Source organism: Impatiens glandulifera, chromosome 1 (assembly GCF_907164915.1).
Source record: "Impatiens glandulifera chromosome 1, dImpGla2.1, whole genome shotgun sequence".
Classification (NCBI taxonomy): Eukaryota; Viridiplantae; Streptophyta; class Magnoliopsida; order Ericales; family Balsaminaceae; genus Impatiens; species Impatiens glandulifera.
This window is the reverse complement of record NC_061862.1, coordinates 68,843,884-68,855,938: the sequence shown is the minus strand read 5'-3', so window position 1 is coordinate 68,855,938 and position 12,055 is coordinate 68,843,884. Positions and strand designations below refer to the sequence as shown.

At 31.1% G+C, this 12,055-nt stretch overlaps 1 protein-coding gene and 1 pseudogene across 1 annotated transcript; one reads left to right on the top strand and one right to left on the bottom strand.

Annotated features, from left to right (window-relative positions):
- The first annotated feature begins 557 nt into the window (after positions 1 to 557).
- On the top strand, positions 558 to 3,790 carry LOC124931232 (annotated as a pseudogene).
- A 5,711-nt stretch (positions 3,791 to 9,501) lies between these two features.
- LOC124931224 lies at positions 9,502 to 10,719 on the bottom strand. The gene has a single exon (XM_047471651.1). It carries the CDS (start codon positions 10,717 to 10,719, stop codon positions 9,502 to 9,504), a length of 1,218 nt encoding a protein of 405 aa, XP_047327607.1.
- Between the last annotated feature and the right edge of the window lie 1,336 nt (positions 10,720 to 12,055).

Below are 12,055 nucleotides of genomic sequence, written 5' to 3'. Positions count from 1 at the left end.
AAATTCTTATTAAGTCTCCACAACATAGAACGATCTATTGAGATTCCTTTATTTGTGATTTTGTTATTATATATTTAATAGTATTAATTATTAATAAACAATTTATTTAATTATAGGAAATAAAATATATTTATAAAGAAATTATATTATCATATAGCATTATTAAATATTTTGAAACTAATATTTTTTATTAGTTTAAATATAATTAATAATAAATATTAAAATAATTTATATAAATAAAAGAATAAAATAGTCTTTAATTATTTTTACTATTTTTTTATACCACGAATCAAACACAAAATTATAAAGTTTATATAATTTATATCACTTTTATTATTTCAACCAAACACTAATAATCTATATAATTTATACATCTTAATATCCCTATACAAGTTATACCCAAACAACTTACATCTATATAACTAGTACCACGAACCAAAACGCTCAATTAATTGTATCACCTAATTGTACTAAAAAATGCACATTGTTGTTGGTCTCAATCTCACCGCTTAGAATCCGTCTAGATTGAACGTGGCAGGCTTGTATGATTATAGAGCATGTTCAACGAAGATCACGCTCATCATCATCGAGACAATCAATCTCAGATCTCTCCTTCTTCGCGTGGCTGGAGACCGGTCCTTATTTCTCAGAGAGAAAGGTTTTCCAATTTTGCCGTAAAAAGCCGGAAAGGTGAAACAATCACATCCAGACGCTTTTACGGATTTCCTCCATTATTTATTCATCTTTTCATATTGTTTACCGCTATTATATATTTTAGTATTCAGCACTTACTGCACATGGTTGGCCGTTATGTGAAAGAAAAGTCTTCATCCTCGTTTAAATGATCTGTACGTATACATACTTCTTTTCTCTCTTATCTCTCGCAATCGTTGTGACTTTTATTCATTATTAACTCTTCGTGGCATGTTGTGAATTCCAAATGTCTCTTTCAGGTTTGTAAACATTTGCTTGAATCGAATCTAGATCTGGAGTTCATTCTGCATTCTACTTGCTTGATTGGATCTCTTGATTCTATGTAACGATATCTGTTACTTTCCGTATTAATTTGAGTGGCTGATTATTATATTAGGTTTTATCTTAGGAGATTTCAAATCCAGTTACAAATGAATGAATTAATCCTCCGTTTGTGCTGTGAATCTATTTCTTTGTTTGTTTTGTGGCTGTGAAACTTTCATTATATATCACAATTATCTTATCTGCATTGATAATTAGATGACCATTTTTTAAATAGGCTTTTATTTGCCAAAGAATCATATGTGGTTTAATGTCTTGTCCATTGGGTCTCATATACAGAGTGCATCAAGACTGATAATGACAAATTCTACTTTCAACTGACAGATATGGATCAGGAGGTACAGTTTTTCTTTGTGTTTCAATAAGCAATGTCATATAATGCCATCTCATTTTGTGATCGATTTTATTTTGTTGTCATCGACACGAAAGAATCAGAGAAGCTGAGCTCGGTTCACATACTGTAAGGTCCCATGGGATTACAGTGGCGAGGATCCACTTGCATGATTGACTCATTATACTGCTTCTTGGTGTGATATACTATGTTTTGAATACAATCAGTCCGTTCTATCGGTTTGTTGAGAAGGATATGATGTCTGACCTCAAGTATTCTTTGAAAGATAATACCGTTCCTCCATGGGCTGTTCCGGTATGTTCTTTTTCTATTATTTTTATTTAGAGAAATATTTATAGGTCGTGTAACTTATGAATAGTGTTCCTTTCCATTGCTAGATATATGCAGTTATTTTTCCTATCTTGATTTTTCTAAGAGTTTATTTACGTAGGAAGGATGTATACGATCTTCATCATGCAACTTTAGGTAAAACTGAAATCCTTACTTTATGTTCCTTGTGTGAAATGTTATGTTTATAAGCTTTGAGAAAAAAAACAGGCCTACTTTTTTCTGTCCTCATCACGTCTGTTCTAACAAATGCGATAAAGGATGCTGTTGGTCGGCCTAGACCCGACTTCTTCTGGCGGTGCTTCCCAGATGGAAAGGATGCATGTATTTTACTCAATTTCTCTAGATAATGGCTTCATTTATAAATACCAAGTTCAATTTACAGTTCAGATCTAAATGATAGGACAAAAATAATTTTAAATGAAATGAATATGGAATATATGGTTTTCCCACTAAGAATCCTTGATTGAAGTGGAGGTAGGTCTGTGGGGATCGTGCTAGCTTACACACCATGGAACAAATCCCGATTTAATTTTTTTATAGAATCTGCGGTTTTATCTTAAAAGTATGCTAAGTGAGGTGTCTCATGTCTTACTGTTAGGCTTATGATTTGATTAGAAATGTTATTTTCCATGGAAACAAACATGTGATAAAGGAAGGGCATAAAATTTTTCCAAGTGGCCATACTTCGGGTAAGTATCTTATTGATATTCAACGAAAATAGTCCTCCAATACTTTACTCAAAATCTTATTAATTTCTTGTTGTAGTATTCTTTGCCAGTATTCTTTGCCGGACTAGGATTTATGTCGTTGTATTTATATGGAAAGATCAAGGTGTTTGACCGAAGAGGACATGTAGAAAAATTGTGCATCTCTTTTACCCTGCTACTCGTTGCATCACTTGTTGGTGTCTCTCGAGTTGACGACTACTGGCACCACTAGCAAGATGTGGCAGTAGGAGGTATACTAGGTGAGTTCATTGCGTGTTATGTTTATCAATTACTATTTGGGACTTGAACTTGGTTTTCTTTTGGCATATAATGCTAGTACATTAGCCATTTGGGCCTTTTGTAAAGGAAGAAGAGATTAATGTTTCTTTTTCTAAACTAATAAAATATCTAACACTAAATAATTTCGTGAAAAAAGAATGTTTGTTAGGAAAAAGCGCCCCCAAATGGCACACATGTTAAAAGTTTGAACATCATCTTGCAGTTCAAAGTTCAAACCCCATATGTTAAAAGAGGTCCAAGTTCAAGCCCCAATTTTAATAGCTTTGAGACTTGTTTGATGAGGTGTTATTTAGTCCTTGTTCAATATGGGTTTTTGAGATTAATATAAAATAACCGAATATCTCATCATCAATATACTCTTTATTCATTAAATTATAACCATAAGACTAATGTCCTTTTACCCAACTAACCGAGTTTTCAATAGCTTACAGTTGAAGTGTCCATATGACGACAGTGGTGAGTTGCTCTACTAGCCTCACACCCCTGCCATAGATTATTTTCAAAAAAGAAAATGTTAATCGTCTTAGATAGTAAAAAGGTTATTTATCTGCAGGTATGTATTGGCTACATTCTGCTATCTTCAGTTTTACCCGCATCCATACCATGTTGAAGGTATGTCTAATTAGGGTTGTTGTGCTACCACATAAGTATTCACAACTAAAACAGAGCATTTTCTTCGTGAATATATTATCATCCCATTACAGGTTCGGGTTCTTATGCCTACTCCAAAATGAGGGAGGAATCACGCAGTCGTAATCGCTCAGTTAGTAGTGTTTTCACACAAAATGAAAATGAAATATCGAGAAATACTCTAGTTGAAGATGATCATCACCATAATTTCTTAGGGATGGGTTTATCGGGAAATTCTAGTTTGGCAGTTGATGACTTAGAACAGGGAATAATGTATAGTTAGTTATATACGTGCATTATTTGATGGTCAATTGATAGCTAACTGTTTTTTTTATTGTTTTTTGTTCATTGAATCGTAGCGATGGCAGGAATTCACACCCGCTTCACATCAATGGAGGCCAAGAGATCCAAAACAGATGAACTCGGTGGTAGTTAGGTTAACATATGGTTTTTATTTAGAGTTATTAGTTTATTTGGTTTTTATAGTTAGCTAGAGTTATTAGTTTATCTATGAAGCATGTTAATATATTTCTGAGGGTAATTATTTTATCCAGCATTTATTTAATTATTTATTATTTATTATTTATAATTCAAATCAAATTGTTAGGTGTTCAAATTAGATTTTAAGATTAAGAAACTATTTTATTGGACAAGACATGGTTCAATTATTACTATTGTTAATGAACGGTATAATGGCAATATTAATATACTTTTTGATAATCTTAATTATACTCACATGTCATAATATATAAACAAATTTTGTTTTAATACTCTTATAAGTAATAGTTTATAAAAAAATAATTTAATTTCATTGATTCGAACTTGCATCTTAAAAACTAAATAATATTATTAAAAATTTGGCAACAAAATTTTTGGTTAAATTTAACAAGTTATCACCTCTTTTCAAGAAATTGAGAAATATTGAAATAATAATTTTTTCTTCTACAAAATATGATAATTTTTTTTTTGATTAGTTGATATGGAAATAAAGGAATTTGAGGTAATTGTAAAGATAAAAGGTAATGACTTTAGTTCAAATATCTTCAAGTGCTTCATTACAAACATTATTTATCATATTTGGATGGAGAGGAACGCATGAAAATTATCAAGGGTTCGAAATGATGTGAATGTGAAGACGAATTCTCACTTGTGAAAGAAATTGGTTGATTTGTCAAAGATGAAATATTGCATATGAGAAATTTACTCTTACGTATGATTTCAAGGCACTCTAAGTTTCATTGATTGCTTCCTTCAATTTTGTTCTCATTCTGGTTGTTTTTTTTGTTTTCATATTGTTGATTCATTCATTTTTGACAAAAAAATTGTTTTGCTGCCTAAATCATGAGCTCTTAAAATTCTTCACCCTTTTCGGGTCTTTTTATTTAATGACATTATGTCGTTTTATAAAAAAAAATTAAGATAACAAAGTCATATGAGAAAATATTTTCAATCTAAAAAAGATGGTGAAATTATTATAAGAAGTTAAAGATTAATCAAATAAAATATTGTTGATCAAACACTAAATTTTATGGATTGGTTACTTAGTTAACTTGTTAATCCGAAAAAGTTTTCTCAAAATTTTGATTCGGTCTTTGTGTTTGATTTTGTAGAATTTAAGATAGTGGTGAGTCGCTTCTTCAGTTTCGTTAGAAAGCTTATCTCGTGGTATTTTCTCGGTAAAATCTGCTAATGAATAAACAAGGGAGTCTAGAGGTTGTGCTAGAAGTCCTTGTTGAGATATAATATTGTATTTGTGGCAACTCAATTCGACTTTAAAAATTTGTACCGCAACTTTTGAAAAATATTCTTCACCATGTACCGGAACTTTTGAAAAACATTCTTCACCATGTACAACATTTGAATGATTTTCTGAATTTTCTTCTATTGTAATTTGACGATCGGGCACTTGTTCATTTGTCAAAGCATCAACATCTTCACTATCTAAACAATTTGCTGAATTTTCTTCTATTACAATTTGAAGCTTCTATAGTTGTATTTTCTTGGTAGAATCAATAAAGGAGTCGAAATGTCATTTTGAAGTCTTTGTTCAGATATAATGTTGTATTTGTAGCAACTCGATTCATTTTCAAGAATTTGTACCGTAATTTCTGAAAAAAGTTCTACACCATGTACACCATCTGAATTTTCTTCTATTACAATTTGACGATCGAGCACTGGTTCATCTTCCAAACATAACCCAAATTGTTTTATGCCTTCAGTTTTAAGAAAATCTCATGTAATCACCATACTAGGATCTAAACAAGCTTTAAAATTTGTATACCATAACCTGGCATTATCTCTGAAATAAAATCTTGCAATTCTTTGTTGAATGTCGGTTGGTATGTCGTTAATCCTGAAATATTCTTCCACTGCACATATCCATTCATCTACATTTTTGCTGTCGAATTCTGGGAATTCTATTTTACTTCCGTGCGTAAAATAATACATGAATATTGTCTTGTCAATTTTATATCCAATCTTTGTGTTATAAGAACTACTTTACGGATCTTGCATAAGAGGGAGAAAAAAAATCGTATCGATGCTTGCGGAAGGAGTTGATGGAGAGAAAAGATTAATTTGTCGAATTTTTCAAACCACAATTAGAGAATTGACAGCTCTAGTACCATTGTTACAATTCGTTTACTTAGTTACGCCACTTCCAAAGTTTGTCATAGAAACGATCGAAAAAAGAATGAAGAATGATCAAGAAGGGGATGCAATGTCAATAGAAGAATAAGGTGCAACCAAGAAGAATAAGATGAGAATTTTAGAACACAACTCAAAGTAATGAAACTATTATTTCTTCCAACGTAATCCATAAATTTAATAAAAAACTATTTATTAAAGTAGATCTAATTAACTAATTAACTATATTAAAAATTCGAATTAATACTAATAAAATTTAATTGTTACAACTATAAAACTTGAAGGATTTATCTATACTATTGGATCAATACAATATATATATATATATATATCCGTTACATAATCACAACAAAAGAAATTACTATGATTAATATCATGAAGCATCCCATGTTCTACTAAAGCGTGATATATATATATCAAATGAAGTAACGATCAAAACAAAAATCAAGATGACTAAACCTTGTAAACTCGAACCTACTTAAGTCCTTCCCTGTCCTAGTTCGTGATCTGCATCACGACCTCTTTCAACAAAATCTTCTTCTACAGATTTAATGACATCTTTTGATGATTGAGCAAATGATTCCAACGGTTGGTTCTGTTATCTGATTAGTAGTAATATACAAATTCCAATGAATAAAAACAATTTTTACAAATCATCTAATAAAATTCTTACCGAAACTTCTTTATTGTCGCATCTTCTTCAATCACATTTGATCTTAGGCGGTGGTGGTAGCCAATCCAGCTCCTCCACTTCGTTGTCCTCATTATTAAGAATTTGTACAATCTCCTTTTTTATCTTCGTTTATTTTCTTAACCTAATGGTATATAATAACATCAACAAGATATAGTTATCGAAATTGGTAACAGGTTAATTTGTTTATTTGGGAGAGATTTATAACCTTATTGGATAGTTTACTCTCTTGGAACGGCATGAAGAATATGAATCATCATCGTCATCATCTGCCCATTAGAGAAAAACGTCAATGAAAATTAACTTTGTGTGTTTGAGAAGGGGTAATCTACCATCACTCTTTAGGAGCTTCTTTGATTAAAAGTAGGAAAAAAATTGGGTTAAAAAATAAATACAAACCCATTCAGGATAATTTTAACAAATTAATATTAGTATCCATTCCGGCACAATATGAGGCGGGGTGGGCATCAGATTTGCTTGATATACTTTCATCTAAAGATGTATACACAGGGCATTAAAATCATAGAGATACCAATAACGATCACTATGTATGTGGTTGGTAATAATAACTCATATACCGACAATTTTGTTCTAGTCGGCGTTGATATGCTAAATGACGACGATTTTTGTTATGGTCAGCATATATAGTCGGTATTGAGTTCTTTTTACTAGAATCGAAGAAGAAAACATACACTAGTAAACGATTGAAAGTTGCCTTAGAGAAGAAATTAAGGAAAAGAAAAATAACAAAAAAATAAGTCAAACAAAAATAATTACGATATTTCACTATTTTAACCCAGCTACATCAGTTTTGGTATTCATTTGAAGTCATTATTTACTAATAACTTTTAATTGTTTTACTATTTTAGTATTCAATTTCAATGTCAACCACGGTTATAGTATCAATTCCACAATATTGGAATAAAAGTTTGATCATGGATACTAACACTTCATTTACTGTACTGTTCTAGTCTCAACTTTCTCAGATAGGCTTGACTACGTGCGAATGTGAAAGGCCTTCACTTGACTTTTATCAATACTGAATTTATCTAAAGAGTTCTACAAACATTGACTAGTAGTTAAGTCTAGGGGTGTAAACGAGCCGAACCGGGCTCGAACTAGCCCTGGCTCGAGTTCGACTCGACTCGATTTTTATTGGCTCAGCTCGAGCTCGATCGAGCTTTTAATATTAAGCTCGAACTCGGCTCGATCAAATAACCATAGGCTCGAGTTCGGCTCGATAGGCCCGATAAGCTCGAAGCTCAAATTTAAATATATCCCCTCCATTGATCTTGGTTTGCTTCATTGCATTCATTCTTTCGTGCTTCTTTAGGTTATAAATATCTTATATTACAAAAATATAAATCACCATTCATAAATTACTAGTTCACAAAAATAATATTTCATATCCTTAGTTACATTTTAATAAAAAAAAAGACAACCATAAATCAAAATATAGCTCATAAAACATAAAATTTCAGCCGCATGCGTCATGCGTGTTCATCTCAAATTTCAGCAATATGCATGGTCATCTCAATCAAAAATTCTCGATCATACCACCTGTATTACTAAATACATTCATTAACATAAAGTTATAGTATGCTCAAATAATAATATAATAATTACACTAGAAAAACAAATTAAACAAATTAGAAATAACTAAAATATAATTTACCTTAAGAGTTGGATGTTAAAAGAATAATTTCTTGATAAGTTTTTTCCTTCTGTAAAAAGAAATAATCATATAAGTGATTAAAATTTAGTTTCTAATTTAGATAACTAATAATGAAACTTAACGTACCTTATTTGATCCCTCCAATATGTCAAAATAATTCCAAACTTCTGAAGTTTTTTTCCTTTTCTTTGTTTGGAACCCTTATCTTGTTTTTCTTCGTCATTTTCTTGTGTGTCTTGTTGGGTGTAGTTAGGAAGAACCTCATTACTTTCAACTACACCGATATTTATATTAAATGGAATTGATGTCTCTTCCATAGACATATATTAATATATTAAGAGATAAATAAATAAAATCAAAACAAACACAATGAGTTATGTCAACAACTACTATATAAATTTAGTGCTTAAAGAGAGCAATAACTGAACAAGATTTAGGGTTTTACCGGAGCGAGATTTAGGGATTCGAAACGAGATGTAAGCTTGTTGAAGAAGTATCAATTAACAGTCTCTTGAGTCTTTTTGCAAAATAATTTTGAAAAATAAAATACTTTATAGTATAATAAAAATACCTTTATATCTTATAAAATATAATATATTGAGATTACATATATTAAATAATATTACAATATAATTATATATTTTTTATTTAATTTTTAAAAATTATATTTCCGTAATTAAATTAATATCAATATATTTATTTCCTTATAAGTATTAAATAATATATATTTTTTAATTTAGACTATCCACAGCAGAGTATCAAATTTTTTCATTTAACACCCTGCCACGTCAGCTTAACACCTATTTTAACACCCATTTTTTAGCATATTCTACAGCAGAGTGTTATTCAAGGTATCAAAATTACTTTTTCACTTTCTCACTTCCACATCATTTATACATAATTTCATTTTTTTAACCACAAACAATATTATTCATCACTTGGTAAATCAAACATACAAATATTATTTAAAACGAAGAAGAAAACAAACACTCTAAACATTGGTAATTTGTTAAGTAGTATTTTTAAAACTCTAATCGAGAGTTGTTCCAAATTTATTCCAAATGTGCATGACATGATCTTTCTTCAATTGAATATGTTGTGCTTTGTCACGTAGATCGGCCCTAGTATGAATATTTTATTCAGATCGGCCTTGAACATGCACTTGAAATTGAGGTAGCACTTCTCTTTGGACATTAACTGAGGAACTAGACCCAGAATTATTCGAACCTTCGAAGTCGATATTTTCCCAATTTCGTGAATACGAATCTCGTTCATCCTCCACAATTATATTATGTAAAATTATGCATGCCCTCATTATTTTACCTAGGCCATCAATATTCCACATCCTAGCTGGTTGGCGAATAATAGCAAACCGTGCTTGGAGTACCCCGAATGCACGTTCTACATCCTTCCTGCATGCTTCTTGTTGTTGTGCAAACAACTGCGCTTTGTCTCCTTGGGGCATTTGAATTGATTGGACAAAGATGGGCCATTTAGGATAGATTTCATCAACAAGATAGTAGGCAAGATTGTATTGTCGACCATTCACAGTGAAGTTTACAGTAGGAGCTTCACCAGACTCAATGTCGTCAAAAATTGGTGACCTGTCTAATACATTAATATCGTTCAATGTTCCAGGCATGCCAAAAAAAGCATGCCATATCCACAAATCATAAGATGCCACTGCCTCGAGGATAATTGTTGTTGTGCCCTTGTGTCCATTAGTAAACTGCCCTTGCCAAGCCTTAGGACAATTCTTCCACTCCCAGTGCATGCAATCAATACTTCCAATCATTCCAGGAAAACCGCGCTCTTGTCCAACTTGGAGTAACCTCTGCAAGTCTTCCCCATTTGGTTGTCTTAAGTATTCATCTTGAAACAAGGCAATTATTGTTTCGCAAAAAATACGAGTGCACTCAAGTGTAGTGGTTTCTCCAATTTTCACATATTCATCACAGGCATCCCCGGCTACTCCATATGCAAGCATGCGCATGGCAACTGTACACTTCTGGATCGGTGTCAATCCAAGCTTTCCTGCATTATTCCGCCTTTGGGTGAAGTAATGGTTGTAATTTGTTACGGCTTCTACAATTCGGAGAAACAATTGCCTTCTCATACAAAATCTACGTCTAAATTGTATTTCAGTATAAGTGCATGGCTCATCGAAATAGTCGGCCATGAGCCTCTGATGGGCTGCTCCATGGTCCATGTTTATAGAATTTCTTTTACGTGATCGATTGTTTCGCCTTTGAAGCTCTTCGAGAAGTTCTTTTTGCCTTTTGAGTAAAGATTCCTCCACCTCCCATTGTTGATGAATCTCTTCGAGATTGAAAGGGTCTGGGGGAATATCCATATGATGATATGAAGAAAGGTGATACAAAGAAAGATGATAATATGGTAGAAAATTTCAGATTTTTTTTGGTGTCCAAATGACACAAACCAAGTCTCTATTTATAGATCTCGAAAAATAAAAAATAATGATATATATATATTTTTTTTGATCAATTATTATGCAAAAGTGTATTTAAAAAAGAAAACAAAAACAAAAAAGTAACCACCAGCGCTGCCACTTGGCATGCTGTGATTGGGCCACATCAAATTTGGTCCCGTATCAAAATTTGATACCCATATTTTAACATTTAATTTTGATACTCTACTGCACCATTTGATATTATTTTAACACCCATTTGATATCTTATTTGACACCCTACTGTGGATAGTCTAAATATTACTCTAGTATATCTTGATATACCAAAATATTGAAAATCTCATTCCTTTTATGTACCAATAACTTTGGTATCGGTATAATAAACAATAAGCCCATAAATAGTCTTATGGGTGTTTTAAATTTTAATTAAAAAATAAAATATAATAAAAAAAATGATTAGGGTCAAAAAAGCTCGACGAGCCATCAAGCGAGTCTTACCTAAGCTCGAATTCGGCTCGAATATTAAACGAGTTGACTTGAGCTCGACTCAAATTTGATTTTGACCGAACTCGAATCGAGCTTTGACCGAGCGGCTCGGCTCATTTACATCCCTAGTTAAGTTTCAATTATGTAAAGAGTTATACAAATATTATAGTTTTTATATTTCACTTGTATTAATATATTTAACCCATTTTGTTCTTGTCTTCTTTTTATTATTTTTATTTAAAATGTTTTTAATATTAGTGAGTGAATTAAAAACAAAAAGACATAGTGCTCTTATTGTTAAATAAATATTATAATTATAAGAATGCCTATAAATTCTATTTAATATATTAAAATATTCTTATTGTTAAATAAATATTATAACTGTTATAATAACTGTTGAATTATAAGTAAACTAAAGATTATCTTGAAATTCAACATTATAATAAATTTTGAATTATAAATATTATAATAAGTGTTTTCTATATCGCAAATATCATGTAAAACACGATTTACATGATTTTAAATAAACTTCAAACCAACGTTTCACACGAATCTGTGAATTGTTTGACAGTAGAGCGTTGTACAACAGATATCGTGTAAAACACATTACAAAAAAAACTGTTGTAAAACAACTCTCTTGTAAAACGCTAACTATCGTGTAAAGTGCGTTTTACAGGAGAGCAATATATAATCGTTATCGTGTAAAACATAAAGCTGAATTATTTGATTAAAAAGTTAAGATAATTTATTATTTGTTATTTGATTAAAAATTGTA

Bases quoted from the DNA above. Each gene is read 5' to 3' on its own strand.
- LOC124931224 (XM_047471651.1), bottom strand. From the start codon at position 10,719: ATGGATATTCCCCCAGACCCTTTCAATCTCGAAGAGATTCATCAACAA.